The sequence below is a fragment of the Pan troglodytes genome, chromosome 19 (assembly GCF_028858775.2).
Source record: "Pan troglodytes isolate AG18354 chromosome 19, NHGRI_mPanTro3-v2.0_pri, whole genome shotgun sequence".
NCBI lineage: Eukaryota > Metazoa > Chordata > Mammalia > Primates > Hominidae > Pan > Pan troglodytes.
This window is the reverse complement of record NC_072417.2, coordinates 63673113-63688106: the sequence shown is the minus strand read 5'-3', so window position 1 is coordinate 63688106 and position 14994 is coordinate 63673113. Positions and strand designations below refer to the sequence as shown.

General features: G+C 57.4%; 1 protein-coding gene and 1 long non-coding RNA gene across 3 annotated transcripts; one reads left to right on the top strand and one right to left on the bottom strand.

Annotated features, from left to right (window-relative positions):
* Window positions 1-3936: 3936 nt before the first annotated feature.
* Window positions 3937-12233, bottom strand: EPN3 (epsin 3). Of its 2 annotated transcripts, XM_016932512.4 has the most exons (10): window positions 12139-12233; window positions 9674-10371; window positions 8592-8710; window positions 7825-7905; window positions 7474-7602; window positions 6456-6543; window positions 5729-5998; window positions 5458-5562; window positions 5097-5327; window positions 3937-4947 (listed from the first exon to the last, which is right to left on the bottom strand). In XM_016932512.4, the coding sequence occupies exons 2-10, from the start codon at window positions 10233-10235 to the stop codon at window positions 4616-4618; spliced, it is 1917 nt and encodes a 638-aa protein (XP_016788001.2). In that variant the 5' UTR covers window positions 10236-10371; window positions 12139-12233; the 3' UTR covers window positions 3937-4615. The 2 variants fall into 2 exon arrangements, with proteins under 2 accessions (XP_016788001.2, XP_063655902.1); XM_063799832.1 differs by lacking the exons at window positions 7825-7905; window positions 12139-12233 and having other exon boundaries at window positions 4556-4947; window positions 9674-10360.
* LOC104002930 (uncharacterized) lies at window positions 5992-9493 on the top strand. Its single transcript, XR_001710974.3, has 5 exons — window positions 5992-6336; window positions 6653-6748; window positions 7521-8198; window positions 8622-8866; window positions 9291-9493. It is a non-coding gene; the product is annotated as an uncharacterized LOC104002930 (long non-coding RNA).
* Window positions 12234-14994: the final 2761 nt, after the last annotated feature.

Sequence of the window (14994 nt, the reverse complement as noted above, 5' to 3'; positions counted from 1 at the left end):
AAGCCTTCCTTAAATAATACTGATGAGCCCATTTTATGTCTCATAGGTTACACATGGCCTCATTGGCTACATTCAGCCAATATTTATTAAGTGCCTGCCGCCTGCCACTCTGCAAGGCACTGAGTATACAATGGTGGGCAGAGAGAAACAAGGCTCCTGCCCTCACATGGCTCACAGTCTGTTGAGAGCGGCAGATGCTAATTCGACAGCCATACCGATAAACACCCACGTGACAAGTCCGTGAGGGTATAACGTAACAAGTGACCTGATCTGGTGGAAGGGGCAAAGGATGAAGGCTTCCCTGAGGAAATCACATTTGTGAAGCCATGAAGAACGAGAGAAAGGAACTTGGAGGGTGCTCAGGGGGAGTGCTGGGGAAGGAGGCAGAGGTACAGTTTGTGCAAAGGTCCCGTGGCTTGTCAGTGAGTCAGGGCTGAGCAACTGCAGAAAGAGGGAAGACAGGCAGTAGATGAGGGCAGAGGCAAGATCTTGGAGACACTCGTGAACTGTAAGAAGGGGATTTTTATTTTTTGAGACAGAGTCTCGCTCTGTCACCCAGGCTGGAGTGCAGTGGTGTGATCTCGGCTCACTGCAACCTCCGCATCCTGGGTTCAAGGCTGGTCTCGAACTCCTGACCTCAGGTGATCCATCTGCCTCGGCCTCCCAAAGTGCTGGGATTACAGGCATGAGCCACCATACCCGACCCAATTTTTTTTTAGCCAGAGTCTCACTCTGTTGCCCAGGCTGGAGTGCAGTGGATCTTGGCTCTCTGCAACCTCCACCTCCTAGGTTCAAGCGATTCTTGTGCCTCAGCCTTCCAAGTAGCTGGGACTACAGGAGCGCGCCACCATGCCCAGCTAATTTTTGTATTTTTAGTAGAGACGGGGTTTCGCCATGTTGCCTAGGCTGGTCTCAAACTCCTGACCTCAAGTGATCCATCTGCCTCAGCCTCCCAAGTGCTGGGATTACAGGTATGAGCCACCGTGCCTGGCCAGAGAAGGGGATTTTTGATGACAGTAGAAGCAAGCTATTGAAAGGCTTTAGTCAGGAGGGTTACCCAGTTGGATCTGTGTTTTGGAAAGATCCCACCAGCTTCCCAGTGGAGAATGAACTGGAAAGGGGCAAGAGTGAAAGCAGGGGCAGATAGGAGGCTATAGCAGCACCCAGGGGGAGATGGGGGAGCAGAGATGCAGAGAAAGGAATGGGCTGGAGGTCGGTCAAGGAGGAAACGTCATCAGGATGGGCAGCGACAAAGAAGGCGGTGTCCAGGGTGACTTGCAAGGTGGGGCCATTCCCTCAAGAGAGGGCATGGGGTGGGGGTGGGGGGACAACTCATGGGGTTCATTGTGGGACCTGTGGGTTTGAGATGTGCACATGGAGGCAGAGATGACACTGCTTGAAGGACAGAAGAGAGGCTTCAGGAGAGAGGATTGGGGGTCTTGACTGTTGAGACCATGTGGGTGTGGAGCTGATCCAGGGAGACCATGCAGCGGAGCAGAGAAGAGGGCTCAGGTCCAGGCTTAAGTGAGCCTGTGAAAGACACAGATGGAGGCAGGGCGTGGTGGCTCACGCCTGTAATCCCAGCACTTTGGGAGGCCGAGGAGGGTGGATCACCTGAGGTCAGGAGTTTTAGACCAACCTGACCAACATGGAGAAACCCCCATCTCTACTAAAAATACAAAATTAGCCAGGCATGGTGGCGCATGCCTGTAATCCTTGCTACTCGGGAGGCTGAGGCAGGAGAATCGCTTGAATCCGGGAGGCGGAGGTTGCGGTGAGCCGAGATTTCACGATTGCACCCCAGCCTGGGCAACAAGAGCGAAACTCTGTCTCAAAAAAAAAAAAAAAAAAAAAAAAAGAAAGACACAGAAGGGAAGCAGCCAGGGTGCAAAGGACAGCACCCCAGAGATGAAGGACAGAGTGCCTACATGTCAGACTCCTGAGGGGCCAGCCTGGCTGGGACAGAAAAATGTCCACTGGCTTCAGCAACATGGAGGCCATTGGTGTGCTTAGTGGGCGTCATTCTAGTGAAGTCAGGCTGAGAGCAGAAGTTGCCGAGTCGGCTGAGGAGGAAGAGGAAAGGGAGGGGAGACAGAGATGATGGGTGCTTGACATGAGAGGACAGATGGGAAGACACTGTCAAGATGGATGGAGCTAATTAAGACACATTTCGATGGGAAGGATTCGTTTGAGAGAAAGTGGTGGACGCCATCAAGGATAGAAGAGATGGTGGTCCTGGGTGACTCTGAGAATGTGGGGTGTGGCGGGTTGTTGGAAGGGTTGGCTAGCCGGAGGGTCCAGTGGGTGCTCCAAAGAACATGTTCTGGCTAGAAGGAATGAGGTTAAGCTCAGAGAGCCAGAAGCCTGCCTTGAATGTAGAGGAATCTGGGGTGATGACAAACCTCCAAGTGTGACCACGGTGAGGGTCATTGAGAGGTCAAGGGGCCATAAGGTCCTTGGATAATGGAGCGACTTGAAATTGAGGTAAGACCTGGATGAGAAGACCATGAGCCAAGACCGAAGCATCCCAAAAATGAGGTGGAGTGGCAGCCCCAGGCAGGGAGGAGACAGAATGACTTATGGCACCAACCTCCTAGCAGGAGGGGTCTTGTAAGGAGGGAGGCAGGAGGCAAGGCTGCCAACTTCTTTGTGGGAAACAAAACAGCTCCCCTTGGGAGTCCTCGGGGGGATCCAGTTTAGAAGAAGAGAGCCTGGGTGGCAGGGCCACAAAGGGTGGGTCGGGGCCAAGAAGGATGGAACATCCCAGGTTTGGGTGCAGCAGAAGATATTAATAGATGGGTGCTGGACTCTGGGTATTGCCTGGCAAAACCAGGAGTGAAAGCCATGATGGGTTCGTGCCTCATGGTCAGTCTTTGAAGAGGGTGGACTCTGAGCTGAATGGACATGCCTGGGGACATCCACATAGTAACCTCACAAAGAAGAAACTTCTGATCCCATTTGACAAGTAAGGAAACGCAGGCACAGAGACATGGAGAGGGTAAGTAATTTACTCAAGGTCACAGAGCATAACCACTTATTACTAAGTGATTCTTGTTAGGGTCAAACCTTGGAGCAGAACTTTGAACCCTGTAAGTCTGACTCCTGAGCAGGTGTTCTTGTCCATCCTGTTTGTAACTGCATTGTGGGACTCCCTTCCCCTACCCCCACCTCAGGAAGGGGAGTGGCATTGTGCCTCTCCACTCACCGACTCTGGTGGAAGGCCATTTGTCCCTGAAAGGGGGATGGGGGCTGGCTGCAGGCTGCCTGCAGAGCCAGACCCCAAGCACTGAGGACACATCAGTGTCCAGTGGTCCAGTGATCAGGGAGCATTGAGAAGAAAAATAGGCGAGGGTGGTCACAGGGGGCCCTCCTGGATTGAGTACCAGGCCTCACCCCACCCTTGGTTTCCCAGACTCCACATAAACCCCCAGAAGGGGTCCGATTCCTCCTGTGTGGCTAAGACTGAGTTTCTCGCCAGCCTTGGCGAAGCAAGGGAGAGGGCAGAGTTACATTTAAGGTGACTCAGTAAAACAAAGGAGCCTGGGAGCTCCTGCACTTGGCTTCTGCCACAGCCGCATCACGTGCCCCTGGCTTGTCTACCCTGCTGCGCTCGAGCTCCTGGAGGTTGGATCCCTCCAAGGTGAGCCCAGCACTTTGTCCACAGCAGTCAGTCAATATTTGCTGAATTAAATCTGGGGCCTAGCCTGGGAGCTCCAGGCCTTGGAGCCAGACTGTCTGACTCTTGAGTTCCAGCCCCGCCCCATGCCAGCTTTGTGACTTTGAGCATGCCATTCAACCTCTCTGAGCCACGGTTTCCTTGCCTGAAAAATGGGAGTAGTGCCGGCTGCAAGGTGAGAGACCTGTGCAATCGCACTGCAGTGGGCTTTGCGCTTGGTTTCATGCTCTGTTGTCCCTGTTTTGAAATTCTTCATACGATTTTGAACAAGGAGCCCCTACATTTTTATTTTGTATTGAGCCCCACAGATTAAGTAGCCGGGATCCTGAACGGAATTAACAATATTTTCTACCTCAGAGAGTCGTTGCAAGCATTAAATAAACTGATCTGCTTAGCACATAAGCAGTACCCAATAAATAGGAACAAAGGCCTATTGTCTCTTGCTGTTAGCCCAACCCCAGTGCCCATGTGTGATAAATGAAATGACCGAATTGAGTGACAGCCTGGCAGCATCTGGAAGCGAAGGTGCCTGGGTGACGGGGGATGGAGGTGAGGGTTGAGAAGAGCTGTAAAGGAAGCGGGGCAGTTTTGCACCCCACGTTGTGCAGCTGCAGTTTCCTAAACAGCCGGTGATCCACGCTGTGGTCGAGACCCGGCCGCCACACCCCGCAAAAAGTCCACTTGGTGAGAGCTGAGAACGAGGGTTCCAGTCTTTATTATGCGGGCGTTCAGTTTCTAGCTCCCGGGCCGTGGTCCGCGTCCAGCTTCCAGAGCCGCCGCGGAATCCCAGCCGCCACTGGCTCGGCGTTCCACTAGCACCGACGCCCCGCCCAGCCCCGGGTCCGGAGGCGGGGCCGCGGGGCGACCGGCGCAGGCGCAGGCGGGGCCGCGGGCGCCTGGCGCGGCGCAGGCGCAGGCCGGTATGGGACAGGGCGGTGCTCAGAGGAAGGGGTTGGTGCCGGTCTGCGGGGGCGGGGGCCGCGGCCCGGCTGAGCTCGGCGTGGGCAGCAGCGGCTGCGGCAGGCCAGCTGGGGGCGGTGCGAAGGCTCCGGCCTGCGGGAAGACGCTAACCGAGGCGGGGAGGGTCAAGCCAGCTGGCACGCTGCTGAGCGGGAGGGGCAGAGAGGCGCTGTAGGTCATGGAGCCCAGGGGTGCCCCCACAGGCCCGCCTGCCAGGCCCAGCGCCGGCGACCCGGTGCGCATCTGGTTTAGCGTCGGCCTGCCCGGCTCGCCCGCACCGAACGGGTTGGTGGGGGACGGAGCGCTGAGACCTGCAGAACGAGAGTGGCTTTGAGTGACCCAGGGTTCAGAGCCCTACACCGGGAGGTCTTGGAAGTTGGGAAGAAGAGTGGGCTCCTCCGGCGGAGGCTAGGCTCTGAAAGCAGGAGCCCCTGGGTTGAGGGACAAGGGCATGTCTTACCTGTCAGGAAGGGGTTCCGGGTCTTTGCAACCTGGGTTGCCTTGACCAACGAGTCAAGGTTGACCAAGGAGGAAGCTGAGGGGCCCAGGAAGGACTCGGGAGTCCGGCAAGCTCGGGCCTCTTTGCTTGGCTGGGTTAGTGCTTCCCCTAGTATGCCCAGGTCCAGGGCATCTGGCTCCTTCGTGCCATTTTGCTTGGAACTGGGGCTGGGGTCTCCAAACAGGTCCAGCTCTGGAATAGAAATGCTAGAGCTAATTGGTGGGGAAAGGGATTGGCGCGCGACGTGAGAGGAAGAGGACAGAGGCTGCTCGGGGTGGGCCCCTCATTCCCCAGAGCCTCACCATCCCCTTGCCCTGCTCACCCACAGGGCTGCTGGGCTTCCCAGAGGGCAGGGCCTGCTCCAGCCCCTCCTTGGTCTCTGTGGATTCTGGAGGTTTGGCAAATGGGTCAAAGGTCGAGGCACCACCTCGGAAGAGAGAGAGGAAGAGGAGATGGGTTGACAAAAAGGGAAGGTGTTGGTCTGACCCCTTTCCAGAGAAGCTGTCCTCCTAACACAAACAGTATCTGCTGCCCCTTGGCCCTGCCTGGAAGTCCCCCAGCCCCTCACTCACACTCTCTGGCCCTCTTCTTACCAGGTGTGTCGGAGGTCTCCAGGGAGGCTCCCCAAGGGTCAGCCCCAGTGCTGGGGAGTTTGTGGTGGGGAGAGTTCAGGGCCCAGGGGTCTGTGGTGGGGGGCCTGGCAGGCAGCACTGGGGTCCTGCCCCAGGGCTCAGAGGAGGAGAGCATGGGAGTCAGATCCCAGGGCTGGCTTCGGGACAGGACGGTTCCTGAGGGGATCGGAGACCAGGGGTCTGCAGAAGGCCCCCAGGAGGAGCCACTGGCCTCTGTGTTCAGCCTAAAACCTGAAATGGGAACAGCATAGACATGATCCCAGGCCCACCCTTATCCCTCGCCCAGGGCCCTTCCCAGTTACCCAGCCCAAGTTGGGAGGCAGAAGATCCATGTCACAGATGGCCTGCGGCCTCAGGACCACCCAGCAGGCTGGAGCCCCTATTTGGCAAGTGACCCCAGGAACTGGGACCTGCAGGTGTGGGCGACTCAGGCCACCTTCCCAGGCGTGCTGAGCAAGTGAGTGCAGCGAGAGAACATTTGCTGCGTTTCCTAGGAGCTGGGCCCTTCAGACATTCTCCATAGCCCTCACTACGAAAGCCTGTCCCACAGGCGGTGGAGGCTCAAGGTGGTGAGTGACTTGCCCGGTGACACTCAGATGTTGGGAGGAGGTGCTTGGCCCAGCAAGTGCCTGGGAAGGAGGAGGCTCTTGGGCCAGCCTGGAAGTCTCTTGCAGCCCTGCATGCCCACCTGGGATGTCCCATGGGTCAGCAGAGCAGTGTGTGGAGGGCGGGGCCAGGGCAGGTACGAAGATGTCAGCCAAGTCCAGGATGGAGGACTGTGGAGGGGAGAGGCAGCGGCGGCTCAGAAGTGGGCGGGGCCTGGAGGGAGGGCAGGCCCTGACCTGTCAGGCTAATGCCAGTTCATTCTCTTTATTCATTCCACAGATACCTATTCATGATCCCTCACCTCTGCACAGTGCTTTACAGTTTATAATGTTTCTTCATCCACAGAGTACCTGATTTTCATAACAACCCTGTGAGGTAGGTAGGGCAGGTGATGTACCCATTTTATGGATGAGCCAGCCAGCGCACAGAGGGTGGAATGGGTTTGCCTGAAGTCACACAGCCAGGGAGAGGCAGAGCTGGGATAGAATCCAGGCCAGCAGAAAGGGGCAGGAAGGCCAAAGGCAGATGTTTTTCAACCAGCCTACCTCCCTAGGTCAGTGTCCAAGAGAAACTGGCCACAGTGAACATGGACGGAAAGGAGACCACAGCACCCGGGCGTGGCATGGACAGCTTTGGAGGGCAGCCTTGCACTCAGCAGCTGCCCACTCCCCATGTGGAGAAAATATGTCCATGAGCCCGAGGTGTTTTCAGCACCATGTGCTTAGGCCAACCCTAGTCTTGATTGACATATCACAGAATCCTAGCATGTCAGAGCTGGAACTATCCAATAAGCCCACTGTGCAGAAGGGGAAACTGAGGCCATGACAGTGACATGCCCCAAGTCATAGAGTAAGTGGCAGCAAATCCAGAACCCGAATCCGGGGGTCTCCAATCAGGATCCTTTTGCATCCCACTTTGCTGTTAACTCAGTCACCAGCCCATGCAATGTGGGACTAGGGCTGCTACACCCCCACCCCTATTTCATCGAATAAACACATCAGTGCTTACTATATGCCAGGCACTGCTCTGCTCTCTCTTTACAAATACTCAGTCCATCTCTTAGGCCCTGTCCATCCCACGCACCACAGCCCACTCCCTACCTGGCTGGTTTTTAGCTTCTCCTCCTCCTTTCTCTCTTCTCTCTCAGGCTCTCTGTCCCGCTGACGGTGGACCATGGCCCCTGCACCATTGGCCATGGGGGAGCCATCACCCCGCCAGGACCTCACCTCCTGCAGAAGGCACAGAAAGAGTTAGGAGCATGAGCAGGTCAGGCGGGAATCCGGGGACCTGTGCACCGGAGGCTGGAGTCGAGAGAGTGCAGGGTGGGAGGCAGCTGAGAGGTTAGGAGCAGCAGGGCCACCGGGTACAGCGGGAGGAGCCTGTTAGTGCCCTGAAGCACCTCCACCAGCAGCAGCAGCAGCACCGGCAGCCCAGCGGGCTCGGCCCACTACCTTCTCGTGCTCCTGCCGGCTCAGGCGCAGAGCCAGCTGCAGCTGCAGGTCCTCGTCCCTGTGGGAGGCTGGGGGGACAGGCTGCGGAGGAAGAGAGGGGTAAACTTGGCCCTGTACCCCCACCTTGGGACCAGAAGGGCAGTATAGGCCTGCCTGGGTCATGGGGATGGAGACACTAATGCCCACCCTCAGTGTGCATGGGCCATTTGCCCCTTAGTCGGCAGGGTGGGCGTGGCCTTCTCCCTGCCTGCATCTGAAATGCAGTTTAAAGGTCAGGAAGACTGATCTTTCGCTTCTGAATCCTCTGAGAGTTCCTCAGGCCCTCCTGTCTGAGGCCCAGCTGCTTCCTGCCTGGTCTTCCTGGATCCACAGAGGTAACGGCAAAGATGATGATATCGGGGGCCTGTCCTTGTCTCCCCAAAAGGATAGCTGGTGGGCGGGGGCGGGAAGCATATCCCAGTGTCTCCTAGGAATATGTCTGAGCACACTCACCCACTCCACCATGAGGTGGTAGCAGGCACCCCAAGACATAGCATGTGCCCCTAATTGTACACTCGCCACCCTTTCCAGGCCCAGTGGAGAGGACTGGAGGCAGGGAGGCAGTCCCTGCCTGCGACAAACCGACAGAGATAATGGGTCTTGTGCTGTCCTTGGGCACAGGACTGGGGCTTTGGGTGACAGAGCCTGAGTCAAGGCCAAGGGGCTCCCAGGCACTCTCTCCCTCTAGCCCATCCCCTCCCCACCACAGTGGGGCTGCATGGCCTCACCTTCTCTGCCTCCTCACGGCTCATGGCTAGGGCCAGCTGCAGCTGCAGTTCCTCTTCCCCTGACGTCTGAGGCCGGGCCTGCTCCAGGTCGGAGGTATAGCGGGGTGACGAAGAGGAGGCTGCAATGACCATCATGTCTCTGTGACCACACGATTACCCATCGGCTCCCACACCCCTCTGCCTGCCAGGAAGCTGAGGCTCAAAGAAGAGAACTGAGAGGAGGGGAACAACGGCCGTTGAGGCCCCCGTGGGCCAAGCAGTGTGCCAGGCACTCTGTAAGTTCCCCATCCCAACCCATCTCGGATGGAGGGACGGATCCAGTCCTTCCTTAGCAGATGCACAGGCGGCACTTAGGGCCCCTGACCAGGTTCCTGAAGCAGGACTTGAACCCAGGTGCCCTGACTCCAGCTCTTGGACTTCCAGATGGACCCCGTCCTGCTTGGGGGCAAGGGAGGTGTGAGGATAGGAGGTTCTAGTCCAACAAGGTCACAACCTCAAAGCCCTCAGCAAACTGTCAAGGGCTTTATGGAAGGCGGGCCATTCTGAGTATTCCTCAGATCCTGGAAGCCCCCATGACTGGGGGCAGGAGAGTCAGGGACTGTCTAGCCGCTGCCCTCAGGTAGGGGGATGAAGGGGAACGCCATGTGTCTGGGTGCAGGGTAGAGGACGTTCCTGAACCTGGTCTCATTTCATTCTCAGATCAAACAATGGAGGTAGGTGAGCTTATCCCCACTGTACAGATGAGGAAACTGAGGTTCAGAGAACTGGTTGCCCAGGTCACACAGCTTGGAGGAAGCAGAATATAGAATGCTATCTGACTCCAAACCCATGCTTCCACTATCGCGCCATCCTATCAGGCAGCTAACGAATGATAATGAATCTATAACAACATTATTATCTGAGCTAACTTGTTGAGCACCTCCTATGTGCCGGGTGTTGCGCCTTGCGTGTTACATTCCTTATGTCTGAATCTTCATAACACCCCTCGGAGGTAGGTATTATGAACCATGGCTTGGATTGCAGAGCCAGGAATGGAAGTCGGGCCACCTCCCCATCCCAGCCACACACTGGGGCTTACTCACAGTTGTAGGAGGACGGGGAGCCCCGGGAGCGGCTGTAGTCCTCGCCGTAGCGGCGGCTGAAGCCCAGCTGCCCACTGCCAATGCCGATGCCCTCCAGTGCCATGCGCTCCTTGGTCTTGAGGGCGTGGGTTCGCTCCTGCCGCAGCCGCTCCTCATCCTTGAGCAGGGCCATCACCTGCTTGACCTTCTCGCGCACGTTGACGCCCTGGTCCTTGCCGTCGCGGTCGATGTACTGGAAGTCCTTGAGTGTCTGGATGGTGTAGAGGTTCTCGCGGCACTGGTGGGCCACCCGCTCGGAGCCCGTCTTGAGCAGGTAGTCCAGCAATGTTAGAGCCTTGTACACGTGCCGCCAGTTCTTGCCGCTGTCATTGAGCCGCCGCCACAGCATGCCCATGACCTCGGTGAAGGCCACTGTGTTGAAGGTCAGGTCAGCGATCTCGGACATGAGCGAACTAGGGGGGCCCCAGGGGTCATTGCTGGTGGCCTCGCGCACCTTGATTTCTGCCTCGGAGTAGTTGTGCACGATGTTCTTCACCTGGCGCCGGAGTGCGGAGGTCGTCATGGCTGGAGACTTGGAGGTGGGTGGCCCTCGCCCCCGCCGGAGGTGGAGGGCTGAGGGCCACTGTGGCGAGGTCACAGTCTCGAAGGATGGGCTGCCGTGTTAGCAGAGCAGCTGCGTCCTTGGGTTCCACATGGGGCTGAGGAAGAGAGGGCCAGGAACTCAGGGGCAGAGGCCTACCTCATGGGTCACTCAGCCACTGACCAACTAAATGAGGCCTGGCCAGAGTGTCCCTGCCTCCAGGGACAGCCTTCAGCGGCACACGTTCTTATTTCACTTACAATTCAGCAGGCACTTGGAGCTTTGCATGCTCATCTATCTATCTTCACAGTCACACCCCAAAGATGCTATTATCATTATCTCCATCCACAGATGGGAAAGGTGGGGCTCAGAGTATTAAATGGGCCCGGTGCAGTGGCTCACGCCTATAATTCCAGGACTTCAGGAGGCCAAGGCAAGAGGATCACTTGAGGCCAGTAGTTGGAGGCTGCAGTGAGCCATGATCAGGCCACTGGGCAACAGAGCGAGACCCTGTAATATTAAGTGACTTGTCCGAGATCACAGAGCTGCTGCATGGGGAACCAAGATGACCCCAGGAAGCCCCACCTAAGAGTGCATGGCCTCATGGGGGAACGCTAACAGGATTCCAGGAATGCCCGCTTGCCTTGCTTCTGCTCGGCCACTGCCTCTGTTTCTGCTGAGATCTAGCTTAAGACCTATCCTTCCTAGCTCCTCAGCTCACTTTTCTCATATTGTTAGTTTTTGTAGTTTGATGCATTCAACACCTATTTCCCGGAGGCCTTTTCTGAGCCAGGCACCATGCCAGGCACAGAACACACGCCTTGGTCCACCCACGTTCAGTTGAGAGGGTACAGAAAATCACAGTCCAGTGTGGGAGTGCAGAGCCGCACAGGAAGACCCAAGCCGGGAAAATCAGGGGAGACTTCCTAGAGGAGGTGGTGGCAGAGCTGAGATCCAAGATCCAAGGGAAGAGTAAGGAGGAGTGAACCAGCAAGTCAGGGGAGGGCAGCTCAGAAGAAATGCTATGACCTGGGCCAGAAGGCAAGAGAGCAAGTATCGTTTGAGGAAGACTGCCCCTCAGAGTTCTGGCCACTGCCAACACTCCTGCATGCCACCCCCATGTACACATGGAAGTGTTGAGGCCAGAGAGGGGATGGGACCTGCCTGCATCATATGGCACATAAGTGGCAGAGCCTGGACTACCATCCAGGACTCCAGAAGACTAATCCAATTCTTATTGTCAGTGTTACCCAGTTTGGTCATTATTTCATCGGATTGCTTTACTGTCTCAGTCCCACCTTCTCAGCTAGAATGGAGGCTCCCTGAGAGTAGGAACAGTCTGGGTTCTCCAAAGCCCCAAAACACTGGACACATGGTGGACCTCTGGTACCCCAGCAGGGAGAAGAGCTGGGCCAGCCCAATTCCCCCCAATAGCCACAGGTCCAGGCTGTCTGCTGAATACAACCCCAGGCCCAAGGTCCTCCCAAAGGCCCTTTCAGAAACCAAAAGAGGAATTCCCTGACCACCACCATTCCTCCCACACTAGCACTGGTGTGTGCATGCACACACACACTGTCTGGGCCTGCAGAGCCTCCACTTCACCCGTGAACTGTCCCCCACCCACCAAACACCTTTTGGCTCCACCCTCCATCCCAGCCCGTGCCCCAACTGGTCCCCAGGCTGCCAGAAGCAGGAATCTGAAGGAGACTGTCCTCCCGCACCCGATTCCACGCTCCTTCCACCCCAGCCCCGCCAGTGCTGGGCTCAGTTCAAAGCAGCCCCACGCTTTGAAAACATGCCTTGGCAGGTTTTGTTGGGGGCCCAGAGAATAAGATACCGTGGGAGTGGGCGAGGTGGAGAGTGCCTGGCCCACAGCGCAGCCTACCTTTTGTCTGCTATCTCTTTCCTTCCAGCGGGTGGTGGGCCTTCTGTGGGAATGCCACGGCCACAACTTGTTTAACTCCTGCCCTCCCCCTTGCTAGTGACTCAGACCTGCCTTCACCTCCCCAACCCGTGGCTGGGGGTGGCAGAGTCAAGATGGGAAATAATGTGCACCAAAGCCCGCCCAGCACACGCCCCTACCGGCTGGCCGCTGGAACTAGCAGAACCAGTCGGGCACTGTGACTGCACCAGAGCCCTACCTGGACCTGGCTGCCCTGGCCCTCCGGCCTGGCCTGTGTGGGGGCACCAGCCTCTGGGAGGGGACTCTCGGTGTGGGTCCAGCGGCCCTGCCTGGACCTTTCTCACAGAAGGTGGGCATTCTCTGCACACCCCTGCAGGGGCTGGGGGGAAGGGCGGGGCCAGAAACATGGGGAGGCACCTTGATTTTCCTTCTCTGGAGTTTGAGGGGACAAGGTGAGGCTGCCCAAGCACAGAGAAGGGAGGAGGAAAGGAAGAAGGCTGCCCAAGCGCAGAGAAGGGAGGAGGAAAGGAAGGAACGCGGGAACGCGGGAGGGAGCAGCTGGGAGCGCTGCCAGCAGTGTTACAAGCAAAGGGTTTTATCGAACACGATATGCCCAGAAATAAAAGGGAGTGTAACAGAAACCCAGCGGCTGATAAGGCGGTGGCGGTAGCAGCAGCAGCCCTGGGCAGCTGGGTATGGAATTACTGCAGTGACCTTGAGCCAGACCCTGTCAGGTGGAGGGAAGGGCACAGAGAGGGCAGGGCCTGAGAATTCAGAGATGACGAGAGGGCAGAGGAGGGAGGAGGCTGAGGGGATGGGAGCAGGGCCAGCAGGCGGTGGGATGGGCCACGGGGCACGGAGTATCAGCTCTCTCCTGCATACAGGGTCCCAAGGAGAACTGCGCAGTAGGGAGGGGCTGCTCTTCTCAGGGCCTGCAGGATGGGGGGATCTGGAGAGTTTCCCAAAAGTCAGGACCGAAAAATGCAGATCGCTCATCCCCAGCAAGGGTTTCAGAGAGACGGAGAGAACCCAGATCTGTCCAGTCACACGTGCATGAGTTTGCGTAAAGTCTGTGCACCCACCAGCCCAGCCCACACCCCCTTCCCGTCCTCTGCTAAGGTGGGCTCCAGCCCCTGCCTCCAAGTCAGATCCAGCCTGAGCAGTGAGGAATGACAGTGCCCTTCTTGATGCTGTAGGGACAGGGGGTGAGCTTGAACTCTAAGCTTCTGGCCACTGTAATAGCTGCATCCCGGGAGCACAGAAGATGGGGGAGGGGGGACTGCCCTGAGGCTAGAGGTGTGCATGAGGGGCTGAAGAAGAGGAAACAGCAGAGATGTGCAGAAGGAGTCTGTGGGGAATGCCACCAAAGATGCTAAGATGCCACCAAAGATGCTAAGTCCCAGGATGGATGGGGAGGGGGCCCTGAGTCCCTTTTTGGGGGCGGCAGGGAGGGAGGGGTGGCAGGAAAGAAGCCTTTAGGTCCTCTACAGCTCAGCCTTCTCCCTCGCACCTGGAAAAGAGACTAAGCCCCAGAACCACTGTTTGCTCCCCACCAACCCCCGCCTTCCATGCCGCCACTGCCAGGGAGGGGGCCAGGGAGGAAGCTTACCTCCAGTGCGGGCTCCCTCGGCCCCAGCCCCAGCCCGAGTAGCCTCTGCGGTGACCCTCCGACCTGTGCAGCAGGGGGACGGCACAGCCTTGGGAGCGTCTCCAGAGCCATCCACCATGGACCCTCGTCCCAGAGACCCACCTGCTCCCAGAAGGTGCAGACCCCTCAGAGGGGCAGCGGCAGGGTCCCTGGAATGGGTAGCAGCTCTTCCCGCGTGCGTTTGCCTCCTAGCCAGCGCCAGGCAGCACTCCGAGGAAAGTTGCTCAGCTGGCCCGGCAGGTCTGCCTCAGCAGTAACAGGACACAGGAGGAAGCGCAGGGCAGGTTAACCCCTTCCTGCTGGCCAGGCAAGTGGTGCATTGAGAGGTGGGGGGCCTGCCTGTTGGCCGCCCCCAGGAAGTGCACATCTGGAGCCAGTGCTGGCGACCTGATCCCCTCTGCTTTGAGTTAACCCTTCCCCTGCCTCTTCAACAGGAAAGGAGGGGGGCTCCAACACCCCCACCACAACACCCCTCCCCTTCCTCCTCTGGGCCGGGAGGACATTAAAGGAGAGGGCAGGGACATTCCCTGGGGCTGGCTCTTTGGTGGAGCCCCCGTCTTCTCATCTTCTCGGGGAGGAGAGCATCAGGACTCCAGCACAGCCCCCTCCCTGCCTTTCCCACACGGAGTCAGATCCTTCCGTCCATCCTCCCCCTCCTGCATTTCAGCTGGAGGATGCCTGAGGCCCACTTAAGGATGCCCACCCACCCAAAAACCAAAGTTGTTCTTCAAACTCTGGGAGCCTGGAGTGCTGTTCACACAGGGAGCCCAGCCCCAAATGGTTATGACTGACAGAAGACAATGAGGGGCCTGAGTTTGAGCTGACAATACCTTTTTTTCTGAGAGCCATTTCTAGCCTGTTTCATGTTCCCCTGAGCAAGGGAGGTAGCATGAAGATCAGCAGCTGTTTTTAAGGCAGAAAGATGGCTCAAGGCCAGATAGTTTGAGATGAGGAGGGGGATAAGGCAGACTAGACCCCGAAATAACAAGGTGATGTGGCCTCTAGAGCTGAAGAGGTGTGGTGAGCATGATCTTCAGGGACTGAATTGGGCCCCTGGGACCCAGCTGAAGAGGGGAGATGGCAGGGAGCCACGTCCCATGGGTCTAGTTCTACTCCTTATCTCACACTTTGTCATACTTGGTGGTGACACTTCGGGAAGACCTGGCTCCAGGAAGCACGACCCTGAAAGT